The 21,877-nt window shown below is 38.9% G+C and overlaps 1 protein-coding gene across 7 annotated transcripts in view; it reads right to left on the minus strand.

The window, feature by feature from the left end:
* Positions 1-21,877, minus strand: part of LOC114479033 (zinc finger protein 521-like) — a 161,811-nt gene that overhangs the window by 66,066 nt on the left and 73,868 nt on the right. The window contains exon 8 of one of the 7 annotated variants that reach the window (XM_028472452.1): positions 3,329-3,454. The exons of the other annotated variants lie outside the window; for them this stretch is intronic. Within the exon in view, the coding sequence (XP_028328253.1) occupies positions 3,366-3,454 (89 nt within the window). The 3' untranslated portion in view covers positions 3,329-3,365. Of the gene's footprint in view, positions 1-3,328; positions 3,455-21,877 lie in introns of those variants that run through there. 7 annotated transcript variants of the gene reach the window in all.

Here is a 21,877-nt window from a genome sequence, read left to right on the forward strand (position 1 = left end):
GTAAACCCCTTCGTAGCTATTCAGAAGCCATTTACTCCCCCTTAAACATGACACTCTGGTGGATGAAGTACATGCAGACTGGAGAAGAATTACAAACGTGTTAAAGGGGGAGTAAATGTAAAAGATTTTTTCGGGTCACATATTTTAGCACAACATCCGGAAACATTTTGTAAATTCTGCCCCGTACTGCATGCTCAGGCTGTAATATCACCAAGTTTATCATTGTACCGGTTGTTAGATCTACTATCTTTACCAGGGAGGAAATAATTATTCCTGGTTATTGTTTTACACAGTTTATTAATAATAATAATAATAATAATAATAATAATAATAATAATAATAAAAATAATAATAATAAGCATCACCCCTGGCCTGCATCAACCTCACCCTTTTTACAATTTCATGATGATAAATATTTTGCATAACTGTTATTAGTTTAAATTAATAAAAATATCTGGAGGTTCCTTTTTCTAAAAAGAGAGCATTGTTTAAAAAAAAAAAAAAAAAAACAGAAAAGTTATAATTCTGAATAAGTTATTTCCTTGTGTATTTACAGATAATTATTTTTATTACATATTATTCCTCAACAGGATAGGTAAAATTCAGGACACATTTCATTGTAGGGCCGGCTACGTTGGATGTGACATTATATTATCATGTTTTTGAGTGTGTGGGAGTAGGGGTACATGGCTTCAGGTTAAAGGTCTGAAAGGGTACGTGACTGTAAAAAGTTTGGGAACCACTGAGATTGCACTATTATTAACCTGAAGACAAAACTTGTCTTGTGTTTTTAAATGATGGGACAAGGTAGCGTAACTTTACCAATACCCCTTTGCTTCAGAAATGATTGAAAATGTCTTTTTCTTTTAAAATAAATACAGTACATTGGTGTTGGGCATGGCTGGTCTCCAGCTACTCTTTATACAGACACAATCAGCACACTTGGATTACAACTGTTAACTTTAACATGCTTTTTAAATCATAATTCATTTTGATACATGTTTCCATCAATGTGTAGACATTGCCCAGCAGGTTTTGCAGATTTTATGTGTCAAATTGAGTCAAACTAAGGCCTGCCAATCATCTTTGTTAACACTGAATAAATTGATGTTTTGAGTTTGAGCCTCCTCTTCTCAAAAGTGTCTTCTGGTATTTAAAAAACAATCTATAAGTAGAGCTTTAGCTCCACTAAGATGTTAAGAAACATTACATTGTGTAATAGCAGATACATTATCCCTCATTGATTATTTATTAAGATAAGCCATCATAAATATATCTGAAATCTAAATTTCCTGCAAATCTGCATAGTTTAACCAAAGGTTTTTGTCTATTCTTTTATTTTTTCACACATTTTTGGAAGGGGGGGTTGTTGTTGTTGTTGTTGCTTTAATTACAATATATAGGTTAATAAAGATTGACAGCCAATGACTGCAAAGGTATGGCATATGGCATCAGGAGTGGAACAGATGTTTAACTTGGCAGCGTCACTCTGCAGAAAACGAAAAGCCACATCCTGCAGATTCTAGAACGGTTTGATTTGCGTTTCTCCCATCTTACTCCACCTCTTTCACTACTTCCTTAACAATCCCAACAGCAACAACACTGCTTCCCTGTAGCCGCCCTCCCTCATCACCTCCACACAGGGGTTCTCTGACTGGTAATCTCATCCCTCGAATGTGAAATCTCCGACAGTGATGCCCTGTGCCTTTACCCCCTGCCTCTGTGGCTGATGGGTAAATTGGAATGGCGCACCCTGCTGGTGGACATCTCTGAACCGACAGTGGTACACTCATGCTGAGCCCGCCTCCCACTCTTTCCACCTTCAGTCTAATATAGTGGTCATGCACACTCTCCAAGCTGCAATATCCATGCACAGACAGTCACCCGTCCATGAGGGAACTAACAAACACAAAAGATTTCTCACAAGCTCCCAGAAGCTTCTCACAGAGTAAGATAAACACACACACAGATTTGATGCTACTGTTCTCTGCATAATGCGGTGCCCCTGATCTGCATAAAGATGGAATATATGATAAATATACAAATAGTGGGAACTGAGTCAATATATGCTCAAATTTGAATTTGCATCATCTAGAATGGCTCAGCTTGGGTCCTTTTATGAAACTGCACCTGGCTTCAGTTGCTATGGTTTCTATTATGCGTACAATGTAGGACAGTGCACCACAAAACAGATAAACAGTACAAACCGCAGAGCAAATGTGCTCACTGTTCGATCTCCTCTGCATATAATGAGAGCTGCCAATTTGGTGTTCTACGAATACCAAACTGTAAAACATTCTTGAATTAAATCAAAGCATAGGTCATTTATTTGAGTTCAGGTTTTTCATTGTGTTGGATTAGTTATACAAGTATTGTCCTCTATCCTTCTGACAGTTTTTTCCTCAAAAAATGCATGAACATTCTGATGAGTCCATCTTCAAATCGTTGTGTCATCCTCGACAAAGGGACCTGCAGAGGCTAAAGATCACTGTGGCAGAAGCCACAGAGGCCATCCTGTCAGATCAAGTGCTTTAGGGGGCCAGGGGTGAGAGGAGGCCAGAGGGAGAGAACCGGAGTCATGACACACATTTCATTACATTTAAACCAACTGTGGGTTACACTTCTTTCCAGCACCGTCTCAAACAAAGAGCTAAGTGTAGATTTAAGATCATTTGTATCATGGAAATTACAATTGCAAGCTGAACAAAGGCAGACAGGTTGACTATTTATTCTGGGGCTTATCAAAATGTTTTTGAAGTACTTATGATTCAGTTTAGTCTAGCAGTTTAGCATTTGTTGCAAACAGAAAGAACCTATCATAAGTCATATTTTACACATTTACTGCATTTGCCATTTTTCGTCTTATCTAATTGATTAGAATCAAAGCTTGTGTGTGTGTGTGTGTGTGTGTGTGTGTGTGTGTGTTTTAGAAAACACAGCGAGTAGTGTTTAGTGTTTCTTTTGTATAATTGCATCATTATTTCTTTACAAAAAAGTCAATCATTCAAGCTCACGACATTAAAGTAATTTATTATCGTTTAAATATTCTTCTACAATTGGTTCATGAGACAAAAAGTTGTGAGAAGACCTTAGCAACAGCTGGTGTTTAAAAAAGATGTATGCCCCCATTTCAGCAGGGCAGAACACACAGCACACCTAGAGGCCAAGTTATGTAATTATTCAAGGTCTGTGCAAAAGTTGTTTTCTCCCTGAAGCAGAGGCAGGTCACTACTGCACTCAGGATTGCACCCACTTCATTCACTCCATTACTGTTTATCGTTGTGGTTCAGTAAGATAAACCTGTCCTATAGGAGAGGCGGAAAGGGAGTCGGCAGTGGTCCTCAGTAAGAGCAAATCCAGCCATCTCACAAGGACAACCTCGGTGCCCTGAAGCGGTACTGGTCAGAAAACCATTTGGTACCAGGCTGTGCACCTTTCTTCATTAGAGTGTTTTCTGCTAAGCATGAAAAGATATATTAATGTTGATGAGATGTGAATCAACTGTGGAGTGGGTAAGACCGTCAACAAAGTGCAACACTGAAAGAGAATTTCAACAGTCAAATCAATAGCTTCAATATCCTATTTGTTGCCCTGGAAATCATGTTAAATATTTTACAGGGCATGCTGATCACAATATACTGTAAGCCTATGAAATCCTTTTTTTTAAATTTTTTTTTTTACCAGATTTATGGCTGCAGCTGTTGTGCGTAAAGCTGGCCTGCCAAACATAAAAGTGTGTACTACATAGTAATTTTTTTTTTTACTGTATGTATTAATTTAAATGAGGTAATTTAAGAAATAACTTTGTAAATCTGTGAACATCAGCGAAGAAGTGAGGCTTTGCTTGGAAACTACATGCCAACGCAGACAACTACTGATCCATGGGTGGAATTACTGTGCCTCGCACTACTACCAACCCTCAGTGTGCAGATGCTTAATAACCTATGTCTATGCAGGTGAAATCCAGCATTGTGTCTGTGATCTGTGCCTTACCCTGCATGCAATGTAAAATTATTTATTTAATGGAGCAAAGTCGGTTTTGTAATTGCGTACACTTAAAGGGAATGGTGAATCATGCTGACTATATTGTGCCGCGACCGCACCTGATTTTTTGGGAAGTGCCTGCAACAGCCCTCGGAGCAAAATGCTAATTTGAGAAAGCAGTCACTGAAAGCAAAGAGCAGCACAAAGCTGCACAAAAAGGTGCTATATATGTTATTTCATAGATAGATGTTAGCATTTTCCCCCCAACCTTTAATTTATTTTTGGTATCTTTTGCATTACAACATACTGTAACTATTCCCTGATTTTTTTTTTTACATGTCTGTGGCCATCTGGATGGCTTTGTTTAAATCCTTCACCTTGTACAGGATGCAAATGGCTGGGACATACTTTTTCCAGACATTCCAAAAGTGTTCTTTTTTGTCCAGAACTCTAAGGGACTTGTGGAGAGACTACTTGTCCATTAAGACTGTCAGAGGATGCTTTCAGAAATGAGAGGCCATATCTCAGGAGAGGTTTGCAGAGAGCATGCTTAGACAGAGTCGAGGTTAGAAGAGATTGATCTGCATAAATGCAGCATAATGGACAGTTTTGCGCAGGGACAAGCTAATCCACCACGCATACACAATAAAGCTTCTCCACAATACAGTTACAATATTGAAAATGTAATTTACAGTCTAACCTACTTTCGCTTTACAAAGAACGGTTTTTCTTTTTTTTTTTTTAACGTATTATTAAAGAGGCTATAGGTTTACAAAACACAAATATTATGGCCTCACCAGGGGGGAGCCCCCACTCATTAAGATCCTCCTGTGTTGTGAGTTTTGTTTGTTCTACCAGCGTCTTTCTCCTATTATGGTGACAAACCTCAGCTATTTTGTTGCCATCTCCCTTCAAGCTGTCATATCATTTGAAAGATCACAAAACTCTTCAAAAGCGCTTGTGATACATCTTCACATTCACCAGACGTGGTTTGATTCCCCCGTTGACTTTGCTGGATTAACTTGAGGAAGAAACGTCTCATTTTTCTTAACTGGTTGCTGCGTCTGACATCAGAGTGTGTGAGATTGGAGCGTGCTGGTATTGTCCAGGGGAGGGAACCCTCGCTCTAACCGTCAGCGCTTCACCAAGTGGGACGGAGATGATTAAAACACACCATGGCTGTGACTGACAGACTCCCCACTGCTTCCAGAAGATGACATGTCTCCAAGTCACAGAGAAAAGCAACTCCTCTAATTTTAACTCTGACTATAACGCCGACCCCCTCTGTCAAAACGTGCAAAAACAGCCATGCTGAGATTCTTAACCACAGTAAAAGTGATAACAACTAAACAGAGGAATAAGTTTAAAAACAACAATAGGGAGGGAGGAGACAAAAGAGCTGAGATGGCGCCATTTCCCCCTGGTGCACACAAACAGCAGGAACCTGTGAGCTTGTGACAACACCTTCAAACAATTGTGTTACTTTCACAGAAATATCTGATGCTGATGCTCCAATGTGATGCTTCTGTCCCTGTGCACATTCGACTTGCCAAGTTCTTGGTTACCAAAAGAAAGGAGGGAAGAAAAACCTCTCCTCACTGACTGCGTTTGACATTTGTCATGACAGGAATACAGTGAGGGGAGGGAAGAATAAGAGGTGGGTAAGGGGAAAATGGAGGAGTGGCAGAGAGGTGATCGATGTGTGAAATTGCACGGTTGAAAGAAACAGTTCAGCATTCCCCCTGTTTGTTGCGATTCCTCGTAATAAGGAGAATAGGGGGTGGGGTTTTCCTGATACTGTCACGTTGAGAATTTAGGGTCGTGTACTAAATGATTCACAAAAAACAGAATCCTTTACACCGGCGTCAGCATTTCAGCTGGGCGCCCTTGTGGGGGAATTTTTTCTGTGTGTTTTTATTGAAGTCTGCATTGAGCGTACCCAAAAGCTCTGACAGGGGGCCCCCGAGGGCGCTTGTCTTCACCTCCAAATCATAAGATGGAGAGACGAAGCTCCCTCTGTGCTCTAAATTATACCCCTCAACACCCCCTCATGCTCACAGACTTGCAACCCTGCACTCCCAACTCAAAAAAATAAAACAGACAGAAGAAAAGCCTTCAGTAATGTAGTCCCGGTGGAGGCCGCAGCCATTGCCCAGCACAGCTCCACCAGCTGACAAGCTCAATGCGGCAGGTCCGTTCCCTGAGGTCTGTCCAAGTTGGTGCTACAGCCTGACAGTTAGTACTTGTTCTCTGAGGATACATCACTAACAGTGCAGGCCCCTTCACTGACCCAAAAAAGCTCTGAAATGGTGCCCCGAATACTGTTAGCATGTAGGTTGTACTTTAGGTTATGTGCCCCCTTAAGTCTCCTTACCTATTGCGTACTTTCCTCATGAACACCAGACCCATCTGGGGTTGTTGGCACCTTCAGAGGAGGTTGCATAGGACGGGCAATAAGGGGCATTAGGGAAAGGTGTGAGTGTTTCAAGGGGGTTAATGTAATTGGAGTGGAGGGCACAGCTGCAAAAACACGAATATCAAAGAATTTCTGTCTGCTTGATAGAATTGGCTTAGTATGAATGGCCCCTCTCTTGCCCAATAAACGGGCTATTTTCCACATGTCTCAAGGATAATGACAAGCAATTTAGAGATAGGAGCACACTACACGAGCTGCAGATCCACACAATTCTTTAGAACTCACTGTCTCTTTCTGGCAATCTTTGCTAAAGACCTCATCTAAGTACTTCTGCCTGAACTGCTGAAAGCAGCCCCATCCGCTCTAAAATGCCCAAACAAAATAAACGAACCACTGCTGGAAAGGTCAGAGGGCAGCTTCTCTGGGTGTCTGGCCTCTGCCCGGCCCTCTGATTGGTGGAAAGGGCAGCAAGTAAAAAGAAATCTTTTCAAAGTGAAATCTCCAGCTGATGGCTTAGAGCTCCAAACCCCACAGTTTGTTTCTCTAGCTGCTGTTAGAAGTTTTTTTTTTTTTTTTTGAGCCATTTGGAAGGATTAGAAAAAAGTCTGGGAGGGAAGAAAAAAACTTTCCTGGGCAGATTGTGGTGTACTGTAGGGTCTGAGTGATGCCTCCAGGACCCCTCAAAGAGTGATAAACCTTTGACCTTGATAGCCCCCCATGGTGACCCTTGACATCTGGCTTTGTGCCACAGACACAGTGAGACAGGTGGAGGCAGAAGAAGGACCACATCCCACCACCTTGGCTGAAGTTCTCTGTATCCAAAGTGCAGCAGTTGTGCTGACGGCTGGACTCAGAAAACATTGAAAGTTTCTGGAACACAGGCTTAATCAGTACACCTCTACAGATGTAGTCCCTATACCACAGTATGATTCAGAAATAGATGGAATGCTAAAAAATGTTTTAAAGCTGGACAGAGATTCACTGTTTCTCTGTTGTCATTCCAACCCATTTTTGAATGATTTATTGAAAATACTACCAAAAGTGTCTAAAAGATTGATGTTATAAATCTTTTTCTAATGTAAACATTTTTTTTAAATAATTCAATCATTAAACAATGACAATGTTTAATATGAAGAAGAGTATAACTTTGAATGAAGCCAGAGAGTTGAACATTTCAAATTACAACATATTATTGAGACATTTTTTGTATTGTAATTATGGAGAGTGTTGTCCTTTCCAAACTGGGTTTTGTGGTGACTTTGCACACAAACCCATGTAACTCAATTTCTTACTTCAAGGTCGCGACATTCTTTCTGATGATACTTCCTCTCCCTAGGCCCTTTCCATATGTTTTTAGCCCAATGATTCAGTGCCTTTCTTTAAGAGCAATTCACCTGCCTTTGGCATCCCAGCGGCAGAGCTCTCTTGGGGAAACCAGGTGGAGCATAAAAAAAGTTCCACATATGGTGAAATCAAGCTGTTCCAAGGCTGCTGAGTGTCTGCTGTGGGGATAGAATCTCCTAAAAGGCCCAGCTGGTACTTGGAAAAGGGCTTCTGCATTACTACACCTCAGTGTCTGTTTGGGCTCCCCTTTGGAAAGTGTTGGCCAGCGCACATGACCAGCCATTTTAGATTTTCCCCTCTACCCAACCTCATCCTGTGCTCCCTCCCGTCATCCAACTCGTTCTGTATCCAATTGAACATTTGGTCCTCCACTGCTGGTTAATCAAATTCCTCCATCTGGCCCCCCTATCCCCATGGAACATAAAAGGTGCCGCCTGAGTCTGGGTCCAAGTGAATATTGGAAGGGAGGAGGGGAAAAGAAGACAGGGACTGCCTACCTAACTTACACAGCTCAGTCAACTAGATCAGGTACGGAGCACAAGGCCAGGCTTGATCATTTAGGGCAAACAGCAACAGCTTGGGACTAAGTATCAGAGCCCTGCTGTTCATATAGAGCTTTGGGACGGTAGTGGGTTCATATGACAGGAGGAGGACTTATGAGCTAATATCTCATCACACACTGAATATTAGAATACAGAATAAAACTGATACTGAGTAGTACTGCCTGCAACAGAAGGCAAACGCAGCCATGACCAATGCACTCTTCCTGTCAATAGAGGGCAGTCGCTTGGAAGAACTGATGAGGAACAAAGAAAAAAAGAGAACAAGTCGAATGACAATGTTTGTTGTCTCCTCACGCTTCTTCCTTCGGCTAAAACCTGCTAAGTAGCTAAGCAACGCCTAAGCCTTCACTTTGATCTAAAAGAGCCATCTTAAGATAACACACAAAGCCAGCAGTGATCTTTAAATCCCCCAGAGAGAGATTAAGCTCACTCCACAAATATGGCACTTCTTATTCCTTAGATTGGACCTTTAACAACTCTAAAACAAAGTCAAAGAAATTTCCAAATGCTGTTCATCTTATGGAATGCTATATTTTTTTTCCCAGGACGAGCAAAGGGGTCAAGCAATGCTGACTTTGAGTAACATCATTTGGTAAATGTCTATAATTTCAGCAAACAATACAATCAAATTCACAACTTACTCAAAAACCATTTTAACTTTTTAAGTTAATTTGCTGCATAAATGTTTTTTTCTTGTACTTTCATTATCAGTGAAACAAGTGATTATTGGCATTTGAGTGGAACTAAGCTCCAATAAGTGACTACATTCTGCAAACATTCTCAAAGGAAACATATTATTTGTTTCTAGTTTTTAACTAAATGAAACGTGGAACTGGGTGTCATAAAAACAGTCCAGACACTAAACAAACTGTATCTTGTATTAAAGCAGTGATACAACACTTTTAAACTAGTTGGTTGGCTTATGTGTCATTAGTGTAATAATGCTTACTTTGAATTGGTTGAATTTACAGGAGTGTATTATTTATAGAAGACAAGTAAATATGTTTTTTAAACACAGACAGCCAAACAATACAATCAGGCAGTAGTTTCTGATATAATTTTTGGCCATTGTTATAACCAGAGTGAATCCTTAAAAATAAAAAGTGTTTTATCTCAGGTATTAGCAAGTGATAGCTAGTACATTAACCAAAGCTTAAGTCATTTTTGTAATTATTTACATAAGTCAGATATGCCTGCAAGTGTTACTCCCCTGTCTTTTGATAACGGTGTATAAAGCTGACGGCGACAGTTCTTTTAATAAGAGCGATACTGGGCAAGGACGTAAGGCAGAGACATAAATTTTCAGCGTGTTATCTATTGTGATGATTTTTATTCATGTCCAACCATTCTTTTTCCCCTGCCAGGTGGCAAAACACGTGTCAATAATTAAAACTGCTTTTACATAACAGGATACAGGAACACAATGCAATTTGCTCCCCATATTTCATTGGGCCTTTATGAAAGCACACGAGAGTGCGTAATTAATCAAACCACTGGAATATGTGAACGGCAATTTCCACTTAATGGCACTTACAGGGATTGGGTCCCTTAAGCACCACGTTCTGTCTACAAAATGAGCAGGCTTTATTTTCATCTTCAGGGTTCTGACAATAAAACCCAGTGTGGATGTTAAATAACAACCGTTTGACAAAATGTAATCTTAAAGCAACATCAACCGGATCATTTGTTCTCGTCCTTCTGGACTTAGAGTAGCCTCTCTGTTATGGACAGCAGTAATAATAATATAAACATTTTGATACACTTTCTAGATATTTGTGAAAAAAATAGATGGGCTGCTCGATTATAGAAAAATTAATAATCACAATTTTTTTTAGTCATAATTGAAATCACGATTATTCAAACAACTAATTGTCACCCAAAAAGTTATTTATTTTTTTGTACAAAAAAACATAAAATACATTTTGTAAACATAAATAAAATCCTTCAAACACTAAAATCTAGTATGTTCGCCTTTTTTAATAATAGCTTTTTCTCTGTTATTTTTGTAATCGTTGGATGTGATAATCAAAATCGTAATCAAATTTTGATTAATTGAGCAGCCCTTTGAGTTCTTTAAATCACCTTATAGCATTACTTTAGAGCATGCTTTCTTATATTGCTACTGTCTTGCTTGTTTTAAATGTCTTTTGACAACACACTTAAATGTGATCAGAGGTTCATAATCAGGCCTTCAGCAGAAGTGCCAGATAACAGATTCATCTTCATAGTTCTAAGCACTGATGCATTGTTTGACTTCCAGGAATAGATTTGGGGAACCAGCAACAGAAAGAGAATGATTCACTGCTTTAAGTGGCTTTCTGTGCAAATATGGTTCTGATCTAAATGGCACCCATGTCCGTAAAAGTGCCCTCTACTCCTCTGCCTTTCTTTCTCTGCGTCCGCCTCTCCAAAGACTCCTCTAAGTACAGCATCTTGTTACAGTAATTCAGCCAGGGTAGAGACAGTGGGGAGAGGAAAGGAATCGATTTGTCTCTCATTTGGTTCTTTCTCTGCTTGCTTTAAGGCCTCTTAGGGGATTTCTGGACAATTGGACAGGACAACGTTATGGGAAATTGTGTCATTCTGTTTAAGGTCAGCATTACACTGAGGCTTTTTTTTAACTGTATATTTATTGGCACACAAACAAATAATTCAGCCGCCACCATTTGCAAGACAGCAGACTTTGAAATGTGCCCCCTCTGTTCATAACGGCAGCGCCATTCCAAGCAATATGATCCACTGTAGCGATACTCTCTGAGAACTGCTGCTGAGTACCAAACTTTTAGTGAGGGGCCATAGACCTAGAGTCTATAAAAAGACAACACTGCTAAATAATTGAGAGGAAATGCCTTTACTCTATGATTACCACTCCTGCATCATGTTCAAGATCAGTGTTTTCCAACCTTTTTTGTCCCGTGTATCTCCTTTGCAGTTTTGTAAACTCATATGTACCCCTTCTTTGTATCCTATGTACCTCCTCAATAATTGCATGTGGTGTCTCGTTTATGTATCAGTGAGCTCTCTTAAACTCTGTGAGTCTCAAACATTGGTTCTTCATAAGGATTAATAAACAAACTCAAAATAATGTTTTTTTTTTTTTAATATATATTTAAAAAAATATATATATAAATATATCTCAATGTAACTTTTCTGTGATTACTTCAATAGCAAAAAAATAAATAAAAAAAAAGCTCTTTGTAAAATATTGCTAATTATTCTCTCCTATTGTCAGAAATGGGATTCAATGGCATACATTAACCCTGTTTTGATAAATTACACGCAAATACAGTATTCTATTGAGCAATAGTACTATTAGACTGTGGTACATTTTCCCTTAAATAGCCTAAAACCCCTGGTTGATAATCAATGCACTAGATCATATTCTCAGAATGAATAAAATTACAACAGGAAACAGGTTGGTTGACATACTATAAAGAGTTCATTGTTTTTGTTGGGTCATCCGTACACCAGCGAAGGAAACATAACTGATGTTATTTAATCAAGCTCTCAAAGCATCACTTTTTTCCTAAAAACTTTTTGTTGCAATATAATATTCATGATTGATGTTAATTATTCAAAAAGTGCCGAATAAGTAATTTTCTCGTTCATTGTAGAATTTAGTGCTGAAAAAAAAAAAGAATAATGCATTATATTTTTTGTAGAATAATCCTAAGAATATTTAAAAAAAAAAAACCAAGTGGTTCACAAAGGCATGGGGCTTGATTTTAGGAAATGTAAAGGTGAAGTAGTTGTTTTTATTTTGATTTGATGCTCCCATTTAGTCAACACTTTTAATTCAAGTCTTCCTGCCTTAAGGTGGCATCATAGGACAGAGGTGATAAGCACCATCCACTGGTTTGAATCTTGTTTTCACCTGTTTGTATCTCCTCAACCTTTCTGCTGTCTAATCATTCACTCTGTGTTTCACGTCCACACCAGCCTGCTACATTATGTATATCAGTGAACAACTTTCTGGTTGGACCTCCTGTCATTTACATCTGACTAGGGCATTCCTCAAAAAAGCGTCTATTAAAAATACAGCAAAGATACCTGCAGATGCAGGCATGCCTGATTTTTAAAACAGAAAGTGATCCAGTGTGTCATTAGCAGAGCGGCAGCTGCAATACAAACAAGACAAATCTATCTATTGTTTATTAGCTCCTCAGGCTTTGTACCAAGAGGGCAGAATGGGAGAGGGAGGCATAATTACCAACCCATCCAGCCAGTGCTAAGACAGGCATCGGCAAACTCCACTCCAGTGCTGTATATAACATTACCATAAAACCACAAAGAGCAAACATTTGTTCAATTGCCTATATGATCTTATTGGAAAGATACTGACAGTCCCTTTCAACCTCAGTTTTTCCACAGTTTGTCTTTTCGTCTTGTGACTACACTTGCTACAGACAGGCTATTCCAAAAATAAAGCATCAGGGGACATGAGTGATAGCTGAATCATCCAGGATATTAGTATCACATTGTCTGGAGAGCTTTAAGGTTCAGTTTCAAACTACAACTAAGGCAAGAAAATAATCCTAATTAATAGTTACATACTGTATATTTAGATGATTTACCTGTCACTTAAAAGTTTGCATATGGTGTTAAACTCACAGGAAGTAGTTTAGTTTATGGTGGTTTATTTGCTGAAAATGTTGACTTCAGCTTTAGGCTGTGATAAACCCTTTATCAGATAATTCATCATCATAGGTAAATTCAATAAATGTCTCACCTATTGCCTTTTAGTATGTTCATAAACTATATAGCATGTAATCGATCTGAGCCAAGGTTATGGTGCCACTGAACAAAGTCCTTGATAAATAACTAGAATTTGCCTTTTCAAGTATTTTCCTAAAGGTGGGCTAAAAACACAATACAGTAAATCTTTGACATGTGATTACCAACAATAACAAAAAAAACATTATTTCAAAATGATCATTTTTTCCCAAAAGTCTTAATATGAATCTCAATAAAGAAGCAAGGAAGCTACTTATATGTGTCACGAAATAACACATTTTACATTGGAAGGCCATGAAAGGTAGGAAGAAAGAAAGAAAGAAAGAAAGAAAGAAAGAAAGAAAGAAAGAAAGAAAGAAATCAGTGAATTTCTGCGTCCTCCCGTGAGACGTTCCTTGATGCCAAGCATTCATCATCCAGCCTCTAATATCAGTTATTCTGTGGCTCCTCTGCTTACAGCAGAATTAATTTCTGCTTTAATTACTCTCATCGGCGGAATGCTGATGAAGGAGAGGGATGAGGCATTCTGGGACTCAGGCCTCATTCCACCGCTTTAATTTGAATGAATTCCACCCGGAGACGCTGGCAAACAACTGGCAGCCGAGCCCCGGGAGCCACTCTGGGACCATGCACAAGAACTGCAGCAACTACAGCGCTGTGTGTCAGTGTGTTGAGCTGCCTGTGTGTGAGGAAGAAACACAGAAGGCGGGTAGAGGAGGAAACAGATTGATAGATTATGTGATTGTCAGTATCAGCAGCATGTGTGTATATAACATAAATGCACCTGACATGTGAGGTAAACATATATGGCAAACAAAGAGGGTCGTTATTTACAAAGGTAACTAGTATATTGTCTCTGTACAGACATGAAATATGAACATGACTCACTACAGACTGCTACGTACCACAGGAGATAATGTGGGAACAAAAAATTTTCATACTTTATTAGATGAATTCAGATTTGGCACATCACACTCATAAATAATAATCCCCATGCTAATGTAGCACACATGATGTAGTTTGAGTTTTGTTAATATTTCTTAACCTATGTAACGTACCAAACATTTTGTTCATTCCAAATGTTTCCATTGAATAGTCCAGATGAAAATACGTCTTAGAGGTTTTCTACCGCAGGAGATGAATGACAATTATAGAAATTTTGTCATGGTGAACGGGACGTGATGTCAAACAACAAAACATAACTAATGTCTTCTTGTTTGACACTCTGTGCTCCTTCAGCAGAGGAGGCTTTGGGTGGGGGAGGTGACTTCTATTGACCCCAAAACCGTTAGACAAGTGGGCGGCGGCCATCCTGCACTGTCCATTTTGGCAGCGTCTATGCTTGCCTCCCCTGCAGGTAGTTCTGGGCATTATGAGCAGCTGGGTCACAAACACAGAGCACATTAATATCTTCTTAATGATAATAATCATTACGGTATAAACAGCCTCCCCAATGTGGCGAGGTTTGCAGAAAATGCAAGAGTAGCATCATTGTGAGGTAAAACAGGAAAAATACCTCTCTGATGAAATGACTCTTAATGGGCAGCGACTTCACTCCACCAGGATAATGCAGACGCTAATGTAATAATGTGATAATGAGATACAGGCACAACATCAGGGAGGCCAAAAACTCAATGAAACCAGCATGAATTAATAAGTCAACTATGTTCTTGAAGATAGCGTTGACGCGGATAAAGAACGCAATAATAGATACGTGCTTGCATGGCATCACAGATTCACATGTATGTTTTAATTAGAACAGACTACTTCAGCAATAAAATGTCCTCATGCCTCACGGCTCTTCATAGAATAAGCCAACTCCACCACCGCTTGTTCTCCCATACACACGCCTCATTTAATATAACTGTCAGTATCCACCTATCACAGGCCATTATCTGTCTCATCCACGTTCATTATTGAAGCTAATGATCTGTTGTCCTCTCTGCTCCCTATTAAAGCAGGGCTACATTAAAAGTCTCTTACTAACTTAATTAGTAATTATAAATGTTAAAAGATTAATCAGTGAGCGAGTGGCTTAAGGTTTACGTCTCAATGCGGCATCGGAACAAATGGTGAGACAAAGAGACCACATTGTGTTAAGAATGAAAGCATGAAGATTTTTACCTCAATAAATTTCACTTTAGAACTTTGAAAGGAGAAAAATATTGCTAAAAGGTAAATGCTCTGAGCTGCCATTCTTACACAGTAATCTATGAACAGAAGTGCAGTGAATTTAATGCTGTTACAGGAAGCAGCATTTAATATGCTAACTCCCGATGCATGCACTCCTCCCATTATCTCTTTCTAACAAGATGGAAATAGACCCCATTCATTAAATCCTGGGTGTGCACTAACTCCTGACTAAATCTGCATTTCTCTGACAACTTCTCATTGATAACGCTGTGCACGCCTGTAACCACATAAGCACAGATATCAACATTAAACCTTAATAACTAATAAAGCTTTTATCTAGGGGGTTTGTGTGAGATTTCCTTAATGCTTGTGTGTGTGTGTGCGCGCATGTGTGCGCACGTGTGTGTGTGCGCGCGTGTGTGTACTTGTGTACGTGTGTGCACTGATGCTTAAGCCGCGGGGGGTCAGGAGGAGTAGCTTCTTTTTTGCCGTGCTCGGCTGTTGGAGGTTGCAGATGTAAATTGCAGGCCTTTGTGAGATTTACTGGCAAGAAGAGCCACAATCAAGGGCTAATAAAACATATCAACCAACATTAAGTGGATTAAATCTAAAATTGATTGATTTGTTTTTGTCAACCTAATATAGAATACTACAAAAACAAAATTACAATTTTTAGAATAGTTCAGTAAAAGTAATTATCTCTTAGGGTCAAAGACTATGGAGGAGGCGTGAAGTAACAAAACCGTAACCATTGACCAGTTTGTGCCTGTTTGGCCAGTGACCCAAGGCACCTGAAGCCTTTAACAGAGCTTTGGAATTAAACAGTGTTTCCTCTTTGATGAGTGGCTATTTTAAGGTGCTTTTAGACACCAATCATTTCAGAAAAGTGAACAAAAAACCTCCACAAAAACAACAAGGCTGTGCCAACTAAGAGCTTAGCAAATTATGTAATTATGTTAACCTTTAACACATCAAATGATGAACCAAACTAATAAGACATAAAAGGTTGAAAAGAAAACAATGAGCTTTGAAGCAGAGGATATTTTAACCTCTGAAATCTCTAAGAATTCTGCTGCCATGAAGAAATATTAAACACATCTACCATTGGCAAGCAATTCGTAACTTTGGTCAAGTCTCTATCAAACGGTTTGCCATCTGGACCCAAAGCAGTAGAGGCCCAGCAGTGTGCTGACACTAAAAACAAACATGCATAAACAGACACAACAAGCTGCCAAATTTCTTGGAGATAACCGTATCTTCTCTATGCATGTGGGCCTCCCTGTATATATGCATTTTAGTGGTACCAACGCTCATCACTTTGGCTGCATCTGAGTCCTAACCTCAGCGTTGCTCACTGGGTTTCTCTCAGTGAGTGTATATGTGGCCTCTCCTTTGGCCGCCTGTGTCCATTTGCTCTGCGGGTATGGCAGGCCTAAGCTGACAGATGGCCACCCCTCTCCATTCCGCTCCAGAGTAACACAGTAACTGGTTTTTCCTCCGTCGTTGACCTTGCCACAGCCAGCCAGCAATTCAGGTTGGCACTCGGCCTGTCGAACAGGAGGGTAATGAAGTCCAGCGCTGCTCACATGATTATTAAGGCTTTGACGCTGGGGTGCCTTTTAGAGCCTTATTTCCCTCCCATCCTCTCCTTTAGCCAAAGTTTGATGGAGATAGTCATTCGTTACATGATGCTTTGGATACCTTAATGCATCATAAAAAGGACAAAAACTTTTTTTGCAGCAGTCCTTTGAATAGTGTGTACAGCAATGTAAAGTTCCTCAAATTGATTAGAAGCCCATTCAAGAAACATATAAGCTCTATTCTTTTCTTATGGAGAAATATGCACTTAATTAGAGAACTACACTAAGTAAGACCCACTTCACAACGTAAGAAAAGATCTGACACACCACGATTGGAGCCGACAGCCTCTAAAAGAACTGTAAGTTGGCGGTACCTTGGCAATTTGCTCTCTACGGGAGTCTCTTTTACCTCAAGCATCTCCAAGCGCGCCTGAAATGTGGGACTCACCAGAGCCAGACAGGGATTTGAGAGGTGTAGGTTGCAGCTGTGACCTTTACTAAGACAGTACTGTCTGTTTACACTTCTCCCATAAGCCAGCTCACAAGCTAGACTGCTAAGCAATGCCCTAAAATGAGGGGTGCACATGCACCTTCGGCCTTAGTGACATCTCTGGGACTAGGGGGAGGTGGAACGATGCAGAGGTTAATTTTGACCATTCAGTATTTATGGGCTTTACTTTAGAACAAGGGTTGGCATTAACACTGCAAAGGGGAGTATATCAATAAAACATTCCAGAGGTACCGGAGGGGCCCACCTTTATTCAGGTCACCCAACCCTACTTCCATTGGATAATTTTAAATGTACATCGCTTAGTCTTTTCCTGGTCTGTAGATTAGATCTAAACTGTTTTGATTTAAACTTTGAAAATTCTAAAAAAAAAAAAGAAAAAACATAATGGGAATGTAATCGCAAAATGAAAAGTGAAACAGATTGGAGCTGATCATTGATCTTATTGGAGCTGATTATGAAAATGTTTGAGGTCGTATGGATTGTTGACCTTGTCATGGTGAATGGCTTACAGTTCAAGATAAGGAATAACAGGAACATCTAGGATTACTAGTGAGTGAAGATTTTGAAGAGTGGCCAAATAGCAAAAGTACATTTATACAAGTGTTATTTAGAAGAATGAAATATAGGGGTGGGACTATACAATGAGTTCACAAGAACTACAAAAAAATTACAGTTGGAAAAATAATCTTTTTTCTTTATCTGAGAATTGTGCTACCATTCAGACCCTCAACGATACATTTAGTGACGTTTTTATATTGTAATATCTTGTCATACGATATTTTGTCCCACCTTTAGTAAAATAAAACAAAAAATATTCAGAACCAAACAAGATGATAGTCCCCAACATCCCCCACCACATTGGTTGTCATTATAACTGACAACCTTTTCCTAAATGTTCTAAATCTAAGAACTTAGATGTATACATAAGAACATATTATCACATCAGAATATAAAATTACTATTTTAAACGGTTTCTAAGAAAAGCTGTCCTCTTTGAAGATATCTCGAACAGAGTAAAGAAAAACGGAACATGGGCAATAACTCTGGAAAAAATAATTGCTTCTCATTTTCAAACTCCATCAAGGTATTGATACCCTGAAGCCACACATCAAATGTATCCTATCTTAAACAGTTTCTGAGAAAAGCTGTCCCCTTTAACTCAGACGCACGGATGCAAGGACGGACGGAGCTCAAACCTATATCCCCCTTCCACACTTTGTGGCGGGGGATAATAATCAAATATGAAGCACCACAAAGCTTAGGAACCTAGATCTATTGAACTATCAACATATCATTTTTAACGGTGAAAATGTATATGTTGAGATCAGAGTGAATGACTGTTGGGATGCAAAGATTGATTAATGGATACATGGATAGAATATTGAATGTAGGAAGGGATGGGAGGATGGAAGAAAAGTGAGCTCTCTGACAGTAAAGTCAGACATCCAGGATGTTCTATATTTTCTTTTTTGTGTAGATGACTCCTGTATATTCACACCAGGCTGCTGAGTCTGTTGGTCTATGCAGAGAATCACACACAGCCACACATAATGTGGACCTTTTTGGTCTGCACTCCGTGCGTAAAGAAAGAGAGAGTGAGTGATGCAGGAATTAAAGGGTGAGACACGCAATGACAGATAAAATGTGCATTTGTAGCTCTGATCCATGGTCCTATTGATCTCCAAGGGCTTCTGCGTGTAACTTTTGATTTGATTTTTATTACAAAAAACATGTTTAAGAGAAGTGTGATACTTGAAAAGCGTCTGTAAATGAAGCTTTTAGCTGAAGACATAATATAGTTGGAATGTTTACTTAAATAACGTTTTTGGCTTTAAAATTAGTTTGCATAAATATTAACTACGGACAAAAAGTGGATTGAAAAAAAAAATGGGACCGGAAAGATACTTAAAATGTAAAAATAGGATCAGAATCAATAACTGTTAATCAAGACATCCCTAATGTAAATATTTGAGAGCAATAAAAAACTGCATATCTTTTATCTATTCAAATTCATCCAAGTCTGTGGAATGTTTGAATCATCATCACATTTTAGCTCTGTCATTTTAGTATTTTGGATGCTTGTAAATACTGTAGTACATTTTTTATTAAAAAAAAAATAAAAAATGCTTATATACAAATTATTACTGTAACAAGATTGAGCTATACTAAATAAAAAAAATTGCAATTTTCTCATAGGTTTATGTCAGTGACTGATCTGTTGCTGGGATGAGTTTGACCCGATCACCATGGTGACATCACTCAACCCATTACAATGCAGTGAGGTACAGCGAGTGCTCAGAGAGCTCAGAGTTTGTACAAACAGGACTGTATGAACTCAGAGCATCAAATATTTTCTCGCATGTTGGCCCAGACTGTGAGGTGTGGGGAAATGTCAGGAAAATCAATATATAAGGACCACATCAGCCGAGCTTGACTGGCCGAGCAACAGAGCATCCCCATGGTGATGTCAATTACCTCTGCTTTACAACAAAAACACAGGAAAGAGCAAAACAGGCACTGCAATGCTGTAAAACTTTTAATGCACTCTCCTGGTTACATAGAAGGATTTGGTGAGAAACTACTTCTTTTTTTTTTTACATCCACAAAGACGAGTAACAGCTCTGAATGATATACGTATTGATAATTTTTTTATTTTTTCATTTTTTTTGCAGCTCGCTCTGATTTTTATTCTCCTCATGGACCCCACATTAGTCAGAGAGAGGTATAATGTAACGAGCAGTAAGGTGCGCATAATTGCATATTAGCAGCAACACACTTGGCTGCACGGGAGGTGACTGTGCTAACGAACAGAGAGGTGTTATTAATCACCAATTAATAAAAGCAGGAAGACATCACACTCGGTGTATGGCACGCATGGCTTCCTTTGTTTCCTATGGTTGGGCCAAACATTTTCTCTTATTTATTTCTTAAGATTGATCCTGTTCATATGCCGTGATGTTTATTGAGTTTTGACTCTGATCTCCACCCCCCAGGAGCCGATGAGGAGCGTTTGGTCATGTTCGTTAATAGATTACATGTGTATGAGCACAAGGAGTGAAGGAAAGGCATCAGATGTGCTTAATCAAAGAGAATAATAGAAACGGAAAACAATGAATGAAAAAACTAATTTGGTTTATGCATCAGAAAAAAGTACTTAAGACCTGTACACACATACTAATGTAAAACATTGTTCTATTAAACACATCTGTGCACACAAAGAGACATTGAAATGTGTTAAAAGCATGCCACCCTACGAGGTTGGTAAACTATTATATTCTTGGCCATTTGAATACATACAGAATAATAAATATGGATGTTTAAGACAGGAGCAAAAAAATCAAGTTCAATTGTACAATTATACTGTTTGAACAAAGATACCAATCCACTGTTACATGGAAACAATCATAGGATGAAATGAAAATGAGTTTATATATTATAATGGGATACATTGTTGTTTTTTTTACCGGTAACATCTGGTAACATCCTTCAACAATATATGCCAGAATGCAATTTAAAACATTTCACTGTAAACACCCAAATCAAGACAACATGGCATGTATAACACTACAGGTCTTTGTTTCTATTTTAGCTTTAGTGAAAATATGGTAAAAATCTTGTGTAAATTTCTTGTTTCATGCAAATGTGTCACAACTAATGAAAGGAAACTGCTAATTAAGCAAAATAAAGGCTGTGATGGTTGTGATTTATCTACAATTAATACCTTTCAATTGAGTATATGTATCACTTGTATCACCTTCATCAGAAGCTGACGTGTTTTTCCATTTGCTTGATAATCGCGACGCAGCAGTAGGAAAAAAACAATGGAATATTGTCTTTTTTTTTTCTGCGGTCAAAGAAGCTGCGGTGACAAACACACTCCTGAAGCAGCATTTGTCAGACTCACAATAACTATAGATGCTTAAGTAACCATGTGTTTGACTTCAGCTTTTAGTTTTTTGGCCCAAACCAATAACAAAAGTGTTTGAATTCCACACCCCCAAATCAGTTTTCAAAGGCAAAGTTTACAGTTTTAAACCTCCAATATGGTTATTTGAAGCATGGAGTTCTATCTTTATAACTTCTACTGGCATGTTTGACAAAAAACCTACAATCCCTGTGTTCTCAGAAAATGATGACCTGTTTCTGGCTTTTTCATGATGTGTCATATTTGTTAACTAATCACATGATCACAAATTAGTTAAAAACTTGCATAAAACTTAACTAAAAAAAAATAATTAATTATAATATCTCAATTGTATTAAAACATTAAAAGTATACCTGCATGCAAGCCAGATCACCTGATGCTGTAATTGTGCATCCTTCACCCTGGAGGCAATACTGGGGGGCCGTAACATAAACAAACACTCATCAAGTTTCTCCAAGGGCCTGAGACAGGAGGATACGTATCAAGGATCATTTGTGGCCTTCAGCAAGTGACCAAATAGCATTGAGCTTCAAATACTTTGATATTATGCCTCCTGTTGGCTCTGCCACTCACCGCCAACTTGTGGGTTTTGCCATGTCTGAGCTCAGTTGATTGTGCGATAGTGCACAGAGTAAGAGAGTGGATACTAGACAAGAGCTGAAGGCGTCTAGTTTGCTCTCCTCTCCA

This window comes from Gouania willdenowi, chromosome 17, assembly GCF_900634775.1.
Source record: "Gouania willdenowi chromosome 17, fGouWil2.1, whole genome shotgun sequence".
Classification (NCBI taxonomy): Eukaryota; Metazoa; Chordata; class Actinopteri; order Blenniiformes; family Gobiesocidae; genus Gouania; species Gouania willdenowi.